Genomic DNA, 17,064 nt, shown 5'->3' on the forward strand with positions numbered 1-17,064 from the left:
ATTTTAGAACTTGCTGTGCATTGACAATTTTGCCTAGAATGCTACATTATAGACTCAAAATAATTGGCACAAGAGTTAGAGTGAGATGAGGAGAAATGAAGAGGGAGTTTTATTCTGTATCTTACCCTGTGCTTTACCTGCCCTGCATTTAAACCCATCATTGGTACCAGCTTTGATCAAGTGAAGGCAAACAAATCCCTGAGACAAAACCAATGGTTCAGAAGGTAAAAAACCCTCTCCTTTTAATTTTTTTTCTCTCTTGCACAGGATGTGGGCATTGCTGGCTTAGCAAGCATTTATTGCCTTTGAGGTGGTGGTGAGATCTGGTATGACTTTTCTATAGCAGTTTGGTTCAAATGAGTGGCCTGTCGTGCCATTTCAGAGGGCAGTTAAGAATCAACTACATTGTGGAGTCACATGTAGGCCAGACAGGTGAGGAAAGCAAATTTTCTTCCCCAAAAGTCATTAGTGAACCAGATGGGTTTTTACGACAAGCTTTCAATTCCAGATTTGTTAATTAAATTTAAATTCCACCAGCTACCATGGTGGGATTCGAACCCTTGTCCCAAATCTGGGCCTGAAGATTACTAATCCAGTGACATTACCATTATGCCACCGTCTACTAATATCCCCAGAGGCTCATTTACAGGAACAGATGCCAACTGCTTTGCAACTTGTTGATGATGAGATGTGCCCCTGTGATCTGACAGTGTGATACAAACTTTGTCATCGTTAATTAACATATCCTCCTTGCACTCATTAAGCCTATTTGTTGACAGAAACAATCCTTCCATGAGGGATTAACCTTTGTGGTACAAAGGGAACACTGGCAATAATTGTTTTTAAAAACAGAGCGCATTAAGTACTGTATTGTGATTTTTCCACACATCATTACTGAATATCAAAATACTTAGTCTTTTCTGAACACATTCCTTTGTCATCTTTTAAAAGTAAATATTTAATTGCACAAATCTTGTCCAAGAACGATATTGTATGCCTTTTCTCTGACTGGGGTCAGCCTCTCAAGGTGAAGGTGCCTGTGAGGGTCTAGACAAAGCTGCCATTGTCTCCACACCCACTCATTCAAGAGGGCAAGAAATATAAGAGCTTAATAAGGAACACTGTGGTCACAATTTTGCGATTCATAGCAATGTGCCTTCATGCAATACCACCCTCAGCTTCCTAACAGTACCCTCTCAATATCACCCAAGTCTTAAAAAACCTATTATTCACCCACTCCCACTCCAGCCTTGTAAACTACTATCCCATAACCATTATCCCTTTGCTCTCCAGTCTTTGAACATGATGTTACTTATCCAATCTCATTCCATCTTTCCGATAACTCCAAAATTTCTTCAATCATATTTGCACCCCGCCATAACACTGTAACCTTGGCATCCTCTTCTCCCATCTCACATTCCTTTCTTTCCCCCCACCCCAGCCACTCCTCCACTAACCAATATTTTATAGATCTTTAATGTTAAGAACACCTAGAAGCATTTCACAAGTATGAGGAAAGAGGAACATTGATGCTAGATCATAAAGGAGAGATTAGGAAGGCAATCAAAAGTTTGATAAAAGTGGGTCTGGAAGAGATATTTTTTGAAAAACAGGTTCAGATCAGGAATTTCAGTTATTGCTTTCCTTAGAGAAAGCAAGGCTGAAAAGAGATCTGAAAGGGGTATTAAAAATCATGAGGGGTCTGGACAGAGTAGATAGCGGGAAACTGTTCCCACTCAGGAAAGGATCGAGAACGAGAGGGCACAAATTCAAAGGAATTAGTGAAAGAAGAAATGACGATATGAAGAAAAACTTTTTCCATGGAGCTAGTGGTCAGGGATCTGGAATGTACTGCCTGAGAGTGTGGTGGAGGCAGGTTCAACTGAAGCATTCAAAATGGAATTAGACTATCTGAAAAGGAAGAATGTGCAGGGTTACGGGAAGAAGATGGGGGAATGGCGTTAGGTCAGTTACTCATTCCGAGAACCAGTGCACGCACAATGGGCCAAATGACCTCCTCCTGTGCTGCGATAATTACGTGAATTCCCAAGATTAGAAAAAGGGCAGCTGAACACACCGCAACCAAGGGAGGGGCAGAGGGATGTTCAGAAAATGCTGTCAGAACAGGTTGGTGAACTACAGTATCTCAAGAGAATCTGCTCGGTGTGAGAGAGGGAGCCAACACATTATCACTACTCTTAAATAAATATACAAATGGTTCCAAGATATGCCAATTATGAACATAAAATAAGTGGCTTCTGAAACTAATTAACCTTCCCTGTTCTCCTTAGGGCAGGGAAAGGTCATTATGTGTCTTCACACTGATATACTGTTAAGAAAGCCGGAGGATATGTCACGTAGGAGGATAGCTGCAAGGAAATTAGCACAGGTAAAAAGGTTTCCCTCAGAGATATAGCTTATTTTTAGAAAAGCTGACATCTTAGAGGAATTTCCCCATCAGAGATAGCATACTGGGGACATAAGGGATCAATTCTAAACAAACATGCTTCCAGACTAAAAAGCTGAAAGGATTGCAAAGTGTCAGTAATGTCAACTACACTGCCTCTAAAATTCAAGATTTTCACTCAAATGAATACAGTTCCTTCTTTAGGTGATGAAAAAGGGTTTCAGCAGGGTACCACACAATTAAAAAGCACCCACAAACACCAGCACTGTATCGTAACACTTAGAAAACGGCAAGTGTGGCTAGCTTCAGCTTAGAGTTATTTTTCATCAAGAGTGAGAAAAAGACACAAATGAACTGAAAAATGAAGCTCAATGTTTCCATAAATTACACCAAACTTAAGTAAGTAACTTTATCACCTAACCACATGTATCATAATGAAGAATCTATGTATATCCCCTGCCAGACCAATATATCCTCGAGATGTGGTTACCTAAAACTAAACATACTACTCCTGATGGGGTATATAACCAAGATTACTTCTCCTTAAAGTGCAGAGGAACAGGAGGGGGCCATTCAGACACTCAAGCCTGCTCCACTATTCCATTAGATCATCTAAATTTATTCTTCTTGGTGCAATTTCCCTTATCTAACAAGTATACTAACTTCAGTTTTTAAACTTTAAATCCCATCTCCCCACACGCTCCCCCACATGCCCTCTCCTTTCCCCCCCCACATGCCCTCTCCTTTCCCCCCCCACATGCCCTCTCCTTTCCCCCCCCCACATGCCCTCTCCTTTCCCCCCCCCACATGCCCTCTCCTTTCCCCCCCCCACATGCCCCCTCCTCCCCCCCCCCACATGCCCTCTCCTTTCCCCCCCCCGACATGCCCTCTCCTTTCCCCCCCCCGACATGCCTCTCCTTCCCCCCCCCGACATGCCCTCTCCTTTCCCCCCCCCCGACATGCCCTCTCCTTTCCCCCCCCCCCACATGCCCTCTCCTTCCCCCCCCCCACATGCCCTCTCCTTTCCCCCCCCCACATGCCCTCTCCTTTTCCCCCCCCCCCACATGCCCTCTCCTTTCCCCCCCCCCCACATGCCCTCTCCTTTTCCATCCCCCCCCACATGCCCTCTCCTTTTCCACCCCCCCCCACATGCCCTCTCCTTTTCCACCCCCCCCCACATGCCCTCTCCCCACTTCCCCTCTCCTTTCTCCCCCCCACATGCCCTCTCCTTTTCTTCCCCCCCCCACATGCCCTCTCCTTTTCTCCCCCCCCCACATGCCCCCCCCCACATGCCCTCTCCTTTCCCCCCCCCCCACATGCCCTCTCCTTTCCCCCCCCCCCACATGCCCTCTCCTTTCCCCCCCCCACATGCCCTCTCCTTTCCCCCCCCCCCCACATGCCCTCTCCTTTCCCCCCCCCACATGCCCTCTCCTTTCCCCCCCCCACATGCCCTCTCCTTTCCCCCCCCCACATGCCCTCTCCTTCCCCCCCCCACAGCCCTCTCCTTCCCCCCCCCACACGCCCTCTCCTTCCCCCCCCACACGCCCTCTCCTTTCCCCCCCACACGCCCTCTCCTTTCCCCCCCCCACACGCCCTCTCCTTTCCCCCCCACACACCCTCTCCTTTCCCCCCCAACACACCCTCTCCTTTCTCCCCACATTCCCTCTCCTTTCTCCCCACACCCCACCCCCACATTCCCTCTCCTTTCTCCCCACACCCCACCCCCACATTCCCTCTCCTTTCTCCCCACACCCCACCCCCACATTCCCTCTCCTTTCTCCCCACACCCCACCCCCACATTCCCTCTCCTTTCTCCCCACACCCACCCCCACATTCCCTCTCCTTTCTCCCCACACCCCACCCCCACATTCCCTCTCCTTTCTCCCCACACCCCACCCCCACATTCCCTCTCCTTTCTCCCCACACCCCACATTCCCTCTCCTTTCTCCCCCCCCCCCCCCCCATATTCCCCCTCCTTTCTCCCCCCCCCCCATATTCCCCCTCCTTTCTCCCCCCCCCCCCATATTCCCCCTCCTTTCTCCCCCCCCCCCCCCCCATATTCCCCTCCTTTCTCCCCCCCCCCCCCATATTCCCCCTCCTTTCTCCCCCCCCCCCATATTCCCCCTCCTTTCTCCCCCCCCCCCCCCCCATATTCCCCCTCCTTTCTCCCCCCCCCCCATATTCCCCCTCCTTTCTCCCCCCCCCCCCCATATTCCCCCTCCTTTCTCCCCCCCCCCCCCCCCCATATTCCCCCTCCTTTCTCCCCCCCCCCCATATTCCCCCTCCTTTCTCCCCCCCCCCCCCCCCATATTCCCCCTCCTTTCTCCCCCCCCCCCCCCCCCATATTCCCCCTCCTTTCTCCCCCCCCCCCCATATTCCCCCTCCTTTCTCCCCCCCCCCCCCCCATATTCCCCCTCCTTTCTCCCCCCCCCCCCCCCCATATTCCCCCCTCTCCCTAACAGCTATTTTGAAAGAGCAGAAAGGGGGTGGGGGGTGTGGACGTTACTGGCTGCCTGCCTGAGTCTGCCCAGACCTCTCTCGAACGAAAAGGGGTTTCCTACCTGATCGGAGAGATGGAGTTGAAGTGTCCCATAGCAGCTAGAGGCCGACTTTCTCTATGGCTGCCCCCTCCCCTCTATGAGGGTCAGTCCCGGCCGGACACCCACTCCCACCTCCGGCTGCTTCACCAGCGCTCTGCGCAGGCCCAGTCTGACCGCCGGACGCGCATGCTCGGTAACCGTTTCTGCGCGCGAGCAACGGCTAAAACTGCGGCGCCGCCATCTTGATAAAGGGCTCATGGGCACCCATTGGAGGCGTCAGGTAACGACTCACTCATTCTCCTTTATATATGTGCTGGCTTTTAATTCATCACACTGATTTGTCAATGGGAAAAGTAAAATTTGTTAAGAAGGTATAGTTACCTTCCAAATCTGCGACCTCTACCGACTAACAGAATAAGGGCTACAGACACACCACCACCTGCAAGTTCCTCTCCAAGCCACCCACCATCCTAACTTGGGAATATAATCGCCGTTCCCTCACTGTCTGGGACAAAATCCTGGAACTCCCTCCCTAACACAACATGAATTGCTGCAGTTCTGGAAGGCTGTTCACTACCACCTTGAAGACAATTAGGGATGGACAATAAATGTTGACCTCGTCAGTGACGCTTACATCCCATGAACAAATTTTTAAAAAGAGCATGATTAGCATAGCTCTTTGATGGTGCTTCTTCCTTAAATTTCTGAACCCAGTTACTTTTTCTTATTTTTCTCTTCTTGGTTGATGTTGTTTTCTATAAAGTTGAGCTATTTGGTCTCCCTTAGGACGTAATATTATAAATATGCCCTGTTGTTCTTGACTGAGAAATAGCATCAAGTAGTATTTTTACCCCTATTCATCTTCATAATTTATGTTTCACTCTAACATCCAGTATGTTAATCACTTATTTCCAGAAAGTCATTGAGCTTGCAGAGGTTGGAAAGTCCCCATGGGTAAGATTAAAGTTTGTTGGGATTGATAGAAACAAGCCACCTGTGCCCACTGTTTGCTGGTTGTGTTTTAAATAAAGAATGCCCTTTTTCTCATATTTGCACGTAGGAAACAAAATTTATTTGCTGCTTGTGGCTCCATCCTCAAAGCCTCTTTGCACTATCACCATCACCACACCTGAATTCTACTTTCTTTGTTGCTGCTCAACTCCAATGTGTTGAACAATGCTGTACACCATTATGTGAGCTAATCCCTGTAATTTAAACTGGCTCTTTTCTTCCCTACCCAGCAGTTCATGCTGGCATGATTCATGGAATGTTGGGTACGCTGACTGCTTACGTTATGGTAAGCCTGTGTCCCACTATGCTGAAAGTAGTTGCAAGTCAGAAGCCTTTACAAAGGGCTATTTTTCATTTGTCGGCTTTTCTTGAGGTTGTTTTCTCAAAGCTGTTGGCCAATTTTACGGCTAACTTCTGTATTGATCAAATGATACATTAATTTCTTACAAAAATGTTTCTGTCATTTTATTGGATTCTTTGAATGGTATTAAAATATTGGCATACAAATTAATACCTTTCGTCTAATCACCATCACATTTATACCATGAAATTCTAACCACTGAAACAAGTATTTTATTATTTGATCCTTTTCATATGAAAAGGTGGCGGAATGATGTTCAATAGCGATTTCAAAGGAATTTGGATATATACTTGGAAAGAATAATATCGTCGGGCAATGGGGAAAGAACAGGGGAGTGGAACTAATACTAATTGAAACTTTCAAAGAGGTATTGGGTTGAATATCCTCCTTCTGTGCTCGATGGTCCTGTTTACAAATCATAGGTTCATAGATCAAAAATTGTAAACCTGTGCATGAACAAGTGCAATCGAAGTGATTGCAACAATTGTTGAGGTATCTCCCTGCTGAGCATCATAGGAAAGGTATTTGCCAGTGTTGCCATTGTCAGACTGCAGATCTTGGCTGAACATATCTATCCTGAATCGCAGTGTGGTTTCAGAACTGGAAGATTCATAATTGAAATGATCTCAATCCAGAAGCTACGAGGGAAATGCCATGAACAAAGGAGGCCACTATATATATTGCCTTCATCGATCTCACCAAGGGATTCAGCCATGTGAGCAGAGTCAGTTTATTTAAGCTGTTGGAGAAAACTGGCTAACTGCTGAAGCCACTCAATGTGATCTCCGCTTTCCATGACAACATGATAGGGGGAGGTGGTGGCACAGTGGTATTGTCACTGGACTGTTAATCCAGAGACCCATGGTAATGCTCTGGGGACCTGGGTTTGAATCCCAATACTTCAGATGGTGGAATTTGGATTTAATAAATATCTGAAAATTAAAAATCTAATGATGAAACCCATCTGGTTCACCAATGCCTTTTAGGGAAGGAAATCTGCCATCCTCACTTGGTCAAGCCACTCAGTTGTAACAAACCGTGACAAAATCAATAAAAAGGAATGAAACCGGACTGACCACCTGGCGTCGACAACAGCAAACCCAGCCTTGTCGACCCTGCAGTGTCCTCCTTACTAACATCTGGGGCTTGTGCCAAAATTGGGAGAGCTGTCTCACAGGCTAGTCAAGCAACAGGCTGACATAGTCATCCTCACTGAATCATACCTTACAGATCATGTCCCAGACTCCACCATCTCCATCCCTGGGTGGTGGCACAGCAGTTAACGGTCGGGAGGCAGTTGCCCAGGGAGTCTTCAACATCAACTCCGGACCCCAAGAAGTCTCATGGCTGGTCAAATATGGGCAAGGAAATCTCCTTCTGATTACCACATACCGCCCTACTCACACCACCACCAACCCCCCCCCCCCCCCCCACCCCCACCACAACCCTGAATCAGTACTTCTCCATGTTGAATACCACTTGGAGGAAGCACTGAGAGTGGCAAGGGCGTAGAATGTATTCGGGGTGGGGGACTTCAATGTCCATCACTAAGAGTGGCTCAGAACCACCACCACAGACCGAGCTGGCTGAGTCCTAAATGACATAGCTGCTAGACTCGGTCTGAGGCAGGTGGTGAGGGAACCAACAAGAGGGTAAAACATTCTTGACCTCATCCTCACCAACCTGCCTGCTGCAGATGCATCTGTTCATGACAGTATTGGCAGGAGTGACCACCGCACAGTCGTTGTGGAGATGAAGTCCCGTCTTTACATTGAGGATACACTCCATCGTGTTGTGTGGCATTACTGCCGTGCTAAATGGGATAGATTTCGAACAGATCTAGCAACTCAAGACTGGGCATCCATGAGGCACTGTGGGCCATCAGCAGCAGCAGAATTGTACTCAACCACAATCTGTAACCTCATGGCCCAGCATATTCCCCCACTATACCATTACTACCAAGCCAGGGGATCAACCCTGTTCAATGAAGAGTGCAGGAGGGCATGCCAGGAGCAGCACCAGGCATACCTAAAAATTAGGTGTCAACCTAGTGATTCTGCAACACAGGACCACATGTGTGCCACACAGCATAAGCAGCATGTGATAGACAGAGGTAAGTGATCCCACAACCAACAGGATCAGATCTAAGCTCTGCAGTCCTGCCACATCCAGTTGTGAATGGTGGTGGACAATTAAACAACTCACTGGAGGGGGAGGCTCCACAAATATCCTCATCCTCAATAATGGAGGAGCCCAACCCATCGGTGCAAAAGATAAGGCTGAAGCATTCGCAACAACCTTCAGCCAGAAGTGCTGAGTGAATGACTCATCTCAGCCATCTCTGGAGGCCCCCAGCATCACAGATGTCAGTCTTCAGCCAATTCTATTCACTCCATGTGATATCAAGAAACGGCTGAAGGCACTGGATACTGCAAAGGCTATGTGCCCTGACAATATTCCGGCAATAGTACTGAAGACTTGTGCTCCAGAACTTGCCACACACCTAGCCAAGCTGTTTCAGTACAGCTACAACACAGGCATCTACTCGGCTATGTGGAAAATTGACCAGGTATGTCCTGTCCACAAAAAGCAGGACAAATCCAACCCGACCAATTGCTGCCTCATCAGTCTACTCCGTCATCTGTAAAGTGATGGAAGGGGTCATCAACAGTGCTGACTGATGGTCAGTTTGGGTTCCACCAGGGTCACTGAGCTTCTGACCACATTACAGGCTTGGTTGATACATAGACAGAAGAGCTTAGCTCCAGAGGTGAGGATGAGAGTGACTGCCCTTTACATCAAGGCAGCATTTGACTGAGTGTGGCATCAAGGAGCCCTAGCAGAACTGGAGTCAATGGAAATCAGGGGAAAACTCTCTGCTCTTTGGAGTCATACCTAACACAAAGGGAGATGGTTGTGGTTGTTGGATGTCAATCATCTCAGTTCCAGGACATCACTGCAGGAGTTCCTCAGGGTAGTGTCCTTTGCCCAACCATCTTCAGCTGCTTCATCAATGACCTTCCTTCTATCATAAAGACAGAAGTGGGGCTGTTCGCTGATGATTGCTAAATGCTCAGCACGATTCATGACTCTCAGATAATGAAGCAATCCATGTCCAAATGCAGCAAGACCTGGACAATATCCAGCCTTGGGCTGTCAAATCGCCCCCTCCCACGACTCTTTCTCCGGTACATTGATGATTGCTTCGGTGCTGCTTCATGCTCTCATCTGGACCTGGAAAAATTTATTAATTTTGCTTCCACTTTCCACCCCTCCATCATTTTCACGTGGTCCATCAATAACACTTGCCTTCCCTTCCTTGACCTCTCTGTCTCTATTTCTGGTGATAGACAGTCCACCAATATTCATTACAAGCCTACCGACTCCCACAGCTACCTCGACTACAGCTCCTCAGCACCCCTCTTCCTCTAAGGACTCCATCCCATTCTCTCAGTTCCTTCGTCTCCGTCGCATCTGTTCTGATGATGCCACTTTCAAAAACAGTTCCTCTGACATGTCTTCCTTATTCCTTAACCGAGGTTTTTCACTCACAGTGGTTGACAGGGCCCTCAACCATGTCCGGCTCATCTCCCACGTATCCACTCTCACACCTTCCTCTCCCTCCCAGAAACATGATAGGGTCCCCCTTGTCCTCACTTATCACCCCACTAGCCTCCGCATTCAAAGGATCATCCTCCGCCATTTCTGCCAACTCCAGCATGATGCCACCACCAAACACATCTTCCCTTCACCAAACCCTGGTGGCATTCCACAGGGATTGTTCCCTCCAGGACACCCTGGTCCACTCCTCCATCACCCCCTACACCTCAACCCCTCCCACGGCACCTTCCCATGCAACCGCAGAAGGTGCAACACCTGCCCCTTTACTTCCCCTCTCGTCACCGTCCAAGGGCCCAAACACTCCTTTCAAGTGAAGCAGCCTTTCACTTGCACTTCCCTCAATTTAGTCTACTGTATTTGTTGCTCCCAATGCGGTTTCCTCTACATTGGAGAGACCAAACGCAGACTGGGTGACCGCTTTGCAGAACACCTTTGATCTGTCCGCAAGCATTACCCAGACCTCCCTGTCACTTGCCATTTCAACACTCCACCCTGCTGTCATGCCCACATGTCCGTCTTTGGCTTACTGCATTGTTCCAGTGAAGCTCAACACAAACTGGAGGAACAGCACCTCATCTTCCGACTGGGCACTTTACAGCCTTCCGGACTGAATACTGAGTTCAACAATTTTAGATCATGAACTCTCTCCTCCATCCCCACCCCCTTTCTGATTCCCCCTTTTTTCCAATAATTTATATAGATTTTTCTTTTCCCACCTACTTCCATTATTTTTAAATGTATTTCCATTCATTGTTTTATCTCTACCTTTTAGCCTTTTTTGATTCCTTCACCCCACCCCACCCCCAACTAGGGCTATCTGTACCTTGCTTGTCCTGCTTTCTACCCTTAATTAGCACATTCCTTAGATAATATCACCACCTTCAACACCTGTTTGTCCTTTTGTCTGTGATATCTTTTGGTTATCTCCACCTATCACTGGTTTTTTATGCTCGGGTCTCTGGAGTGGAGCTTGCACCTATGCACTTCTAGCTCCGTGGCAAAAGAACTACAACTCAGCAAAGGCTGAAACTTAAGAGCAAGATAAGAATTCCCTTCCACAAACAATTATTGAAGTACAGCCCATAGAATCTTTGAAAGGGAATTAGGTGGTTACTTAAAAAAGAGGATTGTAAAGGGTATTATGGCGAGTGAGTGAGAAAGTGGAGTTAGACATGGAGAAAAACATTGGTGCTGACTTGATTGACAGATCAGCTTGTTTCTGTGCTGTAACATTCTATGGATCCCAACTGGGAGGGATCATTAAGCAATTGTAGGAAATCTTTATACTTAATGGCCTCTCCCATGTAATTACAGAATGCCACAAATAGCTCGAGGGGATTGAGGAGCTCAGCTGGCATTTAGTTATTTAAATTCCAGACTGCACAGGAGTAAACTGTCCATGTCACACATGAGCTTGTTTGGTAGCACCACAGATTTGCACGATACTGTTGCAAATATCTAGTTAATATGTTTTGTGGAATATAATTTTTAGTTTTAGAAATTGAGGTGTTAAATGTAAAAATCCTGATTGAGAAATTGGTAATAACTCTGATGCAAAGGCAATTCAAACAAGCTTGGAGTTGATTACACTTAAAACATAACTTATGTTTATCTTCAAGGTCAGAGTTAACAGTGTGAAAGCCATAAGCAATAGTGGGTCTTCTATATTAGCATAATAGAGCCAGAAGGTTTTCCCCTACTTCAATAAAAGATTTGAATTATATATGTAGAATCCAGATGAAAGAAAGCTGAGAGCAGCTTTGTAAACATGGAGTTCCTTCGTGGACTCATGGAGTCTGGAGGGTCCTAAACCTCCATTAGCAATATAAATTATACATATGGATTACAGAATCAAAGAGTAGCATTGAAGGTAAAATAATTTGTTTACATTTCTGTTTGAAACATCACAAAGCATGCCATGTTGTCACAGAGATGGGGGTGGAAGGTTCTTTTGTTTAAATTATCTATGTGTGCTGACAGAAGCAAGAACTCCGTTTGGGGAACAGACATAAGCAAACTTTTGCAGCTTTGTTGTGGCGTAGACTGCATCTCATTGGAATGAGAGAGTCCACAGGAAATGACAGTCAGTTAGGCCAGCCCTTCAAGCAGATAAAACATGAATGCCATCTGGAATGTGGGTGGGGCTTAATCTCTTGGATTTCACGAGTGTCATGAAGCTATTAATGTATATAATATTTTGGAAAATATTTTTCTTTTAAAATAGAGGTTTAGTCTGCAGGTGTGTCTTAATTGGATTAAAGCCAACTAGTCTGGGTGCTTTGATGTGTACTAGTTTTAACATGTAAGAGAGATAGCGTGCATTTGCATTTTTTGAATCGAGCGTTCAAGAAGTGGGGTAAAAACTTGACGTCTTTCTAGCAACTACCAAACAATATGTTTATATTACTAATAAAATTGGTACTATGAAGGGGGTTTCATTGTTAATAGGTGAAGTTCAAAGAGGCTGGTGAGACAATGAGAATTTGAATTCAATCAGTGGTGGTAGGTATAATTTCAGCAGTTTTTAGGTGTGCAGAGCAGAGGCAATGTAAGATCCAAAGGCAGCTGTAAGCCTCCAACTGTCTCCACACAAATCAAAGTGACAAGAACCTAATTTTGAATTCATAAGGTGAAAATGCTTTGCCTGGTGTTTGGTTAAGTCTATGGGTTGCTGTTGCCTTAATGGAGATTAGTTTGGGAATTTGTTAAAAGTTATGATTGTAATAATTTGTAGCCATATGTATATATATTTTAACCTGTTTAAATTGATAAAATGTTTCACTTAGTTTAATGTAAAATCTCGAGAACAGGTGGCCTGATTCCTGAATTTAGAGTTGCATCTCAAACATAACACTTAAAATTATAGGTTATGACAGTTGTTTAAAGTTTCCCCCTGAGATTTTTAAATAACTCCGCTTTACCAACTGCATTGGTCATAACATGAGGGAAAAGCAGCTGGGAGATTTTCTGTAGCTTGCAGCAAGTTGAAGAAACCTACAGTGGTCCTCACAGAGCCTTGTGGCAGAAAACAGTCAGCAGAGTTAGCTTGGAAAGCTGTGGGAAGGATATCTGCCAGCAACCTGAACAAGGAGCTGAGGCATTCACAGTTGTGAAGTCTGTGTAGAAAAGGAGGGTCGCTTAGCCCAAAAAGCTAAGAAGGACCCACATAGAATCTTACCTCGGAGGATATCTGGAACACTGAGGAGAATTAAAGTGAATTCTAGAAGGCCTACCTTTGGGTTGGACCCTAGAGAAATGAATGAACTTTCATGTTGTTGTAACGTATAAGGGAATTTTTGGGATGAAATAAAAAGTAAAACTGAGTTCATAACATATGTAGTTGTAAACTATAAAGTTAAGTTAATAGTGCTTACTTTGTTTAATTCTTTTTGATATACAATAAAGTTTGTTTTTGTTTAAAAAAGTGAAATCTTGTGATATAGTTCTCTTAGTTAATTACTCGGGTGTTCGGAATTCTTCTTTAAATGTTAACCGCCCCTAACAGGATCATAACAAAACCAAAATCAGTTTTCTGAAGCGTTCATGTGGAGTAGCATCCTTGTACATTACATTTCCTAGAACCAAAGACTCCTCCATTTACTATTCTGCAAACCTGTGATTCATTAAATTTTAACACAGAAAGCTCTTATGCATTGACTATACCCAAGAAACCAACTCGCTGCTCCTGTTCCTTTTTGCTTATATGCAAAACAGGATTTCCACTGTTTCTGGTACAAACATTGTATTGGTTTTTAGGATCAAAAGCATAAAGTGAGAGGTTAAGACTTCTTTATGCAAAGTGTTGGAATATGGAATATGATACTGCAAGCAATATTAAAGCTGAGTGAATTGTGACATTTAAGAGGAAATTTGGTAAGTTATTGAAGAAGACAAACATAAAAGATGCAGGGAACTAGGATTGAAGTAGATAGCTCTGATATGGAACCAGCATCAGCACAGGCATGATGGACCGAGTGGACTCCATCTGGTTTGAAATGTCTATGTGTAACTTGTTTGGCAGGAGTAGCACTGCACAGTGACTCAGATACAAAACATCCTTTGGACTGAAGAAGCAACCCCCAGCCACTGGAGTCATATATGTACAAAAGCAAAGTATTCCGAATGTTGGAAATCTGAAATAAAAACAGAAAATGCAGGAAATACTCAGCATGAAAGGTTACAGACCTGAAGCATTAACTTTGTTTCACTCTATACAGAAACTGGTATTTCTAGCATTTTCTGTTTTAATTTATAATAATTTACACGCGGTCTTTGGGTTGAAGCTGATTTTGGCTAATCTTCAGAAGGTCTATGCTCGACATGTGCCAGACAAGGTGTGTTTTGTGGATTAGGGATAGAGGATGATATGACAGGCATTAAAGGTGAGATCTTGGAGATATTGAGAGAAAGGAGGAATCCTTGAGATATGAAGTGTTGGAGAGATGTCGCTAACCACATCATAATAGTTAATAAACATTATGTTGGAACTTCCAGTATGTGACTTAAATTAGTTCAAATTTAGGGATTTGATTTTGAAGCAGAATCAGAGTGATAGAGCGCCACAAATGGTGGGGAATGACTTGCCTCCTGGTTCTCACCATCACAGTAATAATCTTCCCCCACTGGGGTCTACTGCTGGGTGATTGGAACATCCACCTTGATCAGGCAGCAGATCCATTTAAAATACAGATCAAGATTCTATGACATTGGACCTTGTATGTCACTTTAGTACACTACTGGTCAGAGGGTGCGCTGTGTTACTTGTATGTTAATTGTATGCAGTTAATAGGCACTAAACTGGAGATTCAAATAGCCCCTATCATTAGACGCAGAATGAAACTTTGGTGTCAGTGGTTGGGAATAGGAGGTGCTTGTTTATAATGTGTAAATGCTTAAAAACAGCGTGCAAAGATTAACCCCAGTTCTATTCTTTGCCAACTGGGCTTCTGGAATGTAGCATGCTTATCATTTTATAGCCAGAATCAGCTGGTGGTCCAGATAGAGAAAAGTCAACACAAGGGGCATTATTTATTTCGGGGATTGGGAGGAACAACAGTACTCCTCCAGGTTTCACAAAACCCCAGCCTGGGCCACTGTTGCTCTGCATTCCACCAATATCAAATCCCCTTGACCTGCTTTCCTTCATCCCAGGGACTGTGATATTGTGGGGGTCCACAGCCATCGGGCTGTCCCTGGGAGCTCATTTTCTGCCTATAGCCTGTTTGCCTCATCTTGCTTAGCCTTCAAAATGGACAATGCATTTTACTGGGACTCCATGAGTTTGAGGGGATCGGCGAAGGCCAGCAGGAGGGGCTGAGCAGGAACAGGCAACAATTTTCAGCACTGTAGTGAAGCACTGAAGTACTTCTAATCTTGTCAGCTCTTATTCAGGTAAGTATATTTTTTTGTTTAACTAGGTTACTTGAGTCTTCTAATGAAGTAAGAGTGGATGGATGAGGGTAATGCAGTTAATGTGGTGTGCATGGATTTCCAAAAACCATTTGATAAAGTGCCACAAAACAGGCTTTTTAAAAAATTCGTTCATGGGATGTGGGCTGCGCTGGCTGGGCCAGCATTTATTGCCCATCCCTAGTTGCCCTTGTGAAGTTGGTGGTGAGCTGCCTTCTTGAACCGCTGCAGTCCATGTGGTGTAGGAACACCCACAGTGCTGTTAGGGAGGGAGTTCCAGGATTTTGGCCCAGTGACAGTGAAGGAACGGTGATATATTTCCAAGTCAGGATGGTGAGTGACTTGGAGGGGAATTCCAGGTGGTGGTGTTCCCATCTATCTGCTGCCTTTGTCCTTCTAGATGGTAGCGGTTGTGGTTTGGAAGGTGCTTTCGAAGGAGCCTTGATGAATTCCCGCAGTGCATCTTGAAGATGGTACACACTGCTACTCCTGTGTGCAGTGGAGGGAGTGAATGTTTGTGGATATGGTGCCAATTAAGCAGGCTGCTTTGTCCTGGACAGTCAAGCTTCTTGAGCGTGAGCAAAGTTAGAGCTCATGGAATAAAAGGGACAGTAGCAGCACAGATGTGAAGTTGGCTGAGTGACAGGAAATGGAGAGAAATGAAATAATATTGTTTTCACAGAATCATAAAATTGTTACAGCACAGAAGGAGTCCATTTGGCCTGTCAGGTCCACGCTGCCTCTCTGAATGAGCAATTCACCTAGTGCCATTGCCCAGCTTTCTCTCCTTAAACCTGCACATTCTTCCTTTTCAGATAATAATCCAATTCCCTCTTCCCTCAATTGAATCTGCTTCCACCGCCCTCTCAGGCATTACATTCCAGATCTTAACCACTTGCTGTGTGAAAAAGTTTCTCCTCATGTCTCTATTGCTTCTTTTGCCAATTGCCTTAAACCCTTGAGGGATGAGGAACTTCAGTTATGTGGGTCGATTGGAGAAATTACCACTGTTTTCCTTGGAGAAGAGAAGGTTCAGAGGAGATTTGATTGAGGTATTTAAAATCATGAGGGCTCTGGAGAGAGCAGATAGGGAAAAACTGTTGCCATTGGCTGAAGGATCGAGAACGTGAGGGCACAGATTTAAGATGATTGGCAAAAGAAGCAACGGTGACATGAGGAAAAACTTCTTTGCACAGCGATTGAAATAAACTACCTGAGAGTTTGGTGGAAGCATATTCGATCATGGCTTTCAATAGGGAATTGGCTCATTATCTGAAGAAAAAAAATTTCCAGGGCTGCCCTTGCAAAGAGCGGGCACTGACACGATGTGCTGGATGTCCTCCTGCGCATAAAAGCTCTATGATTCTGTGATAAACTTACCTTTTTGGTTATGATCTCTTTAAAGATCCTGTTGGTTAGGTCACATGTAGAATGTATGTTTTCGTGAACACAGTCAGGGCAGACAAATCTTGCAGAGAGGGCCTGAAAGAGGCATTAGATTCCATGTTTGTATATGCAAAGGACCAAACAATTTTTAGGTGCATGTCCTGACTTTTTTTTTGTATTTACCAATATGTTGGACTTCCAGCAATGAATATGCACACGTCGGCTGCCCATCATATTGGATGCTTTAGAGCCTGTTTAATGCCTGTATAAAGGGCATGTCATGAAGGTCTTTCTAGGCCATGGACACTTTTCCACAGTGTCATTAAAAA

General features: G+C 45.2%; 1 protein-coding gene across 1 annotated transcript in view; it reads right to left on the minus strand.

Moving 5' to 3' along the window:
• Positions 1 to 5,037, minus strand: part of mmd (monocyte to macrophage differentiation-associated) — a 40,920-nt gene extending 35,883 nt beyond the window's left edge. Inside the window, exon 1 of the mRNA XM_078529109.1 lies at positions 4,969 to 5,037. Within this exon, the coding sequence (XP_078385235.1) occupies positions 4,969 to 5,000 (32 nt within the window). The 5' untranslated portion in view covers positions 5,001 to 5,037. The remainder of the gene's footprint in view (positions 1 to 4,968) is intronic.
• Positions 5,038 to 17,064: the final 12,027 nt, after the last annotated feature.

Source organism: Cetorhinus maximus, chromosome 24, assembly GCF_964194155.1.
Source record: "Cetorhinus maximus chromosome 24, sCetMax3.hap1.1, whole genome shotgun sequence".
In the NCBI taxonomy this organism is placed as follows: domain Eukaryota; kingdom Metazoa; phylum Chordata; class Chondrichthyes; order Lamniformes; family Cetorhinidae; genus Cetorhinus; species Cetorhinus maximus.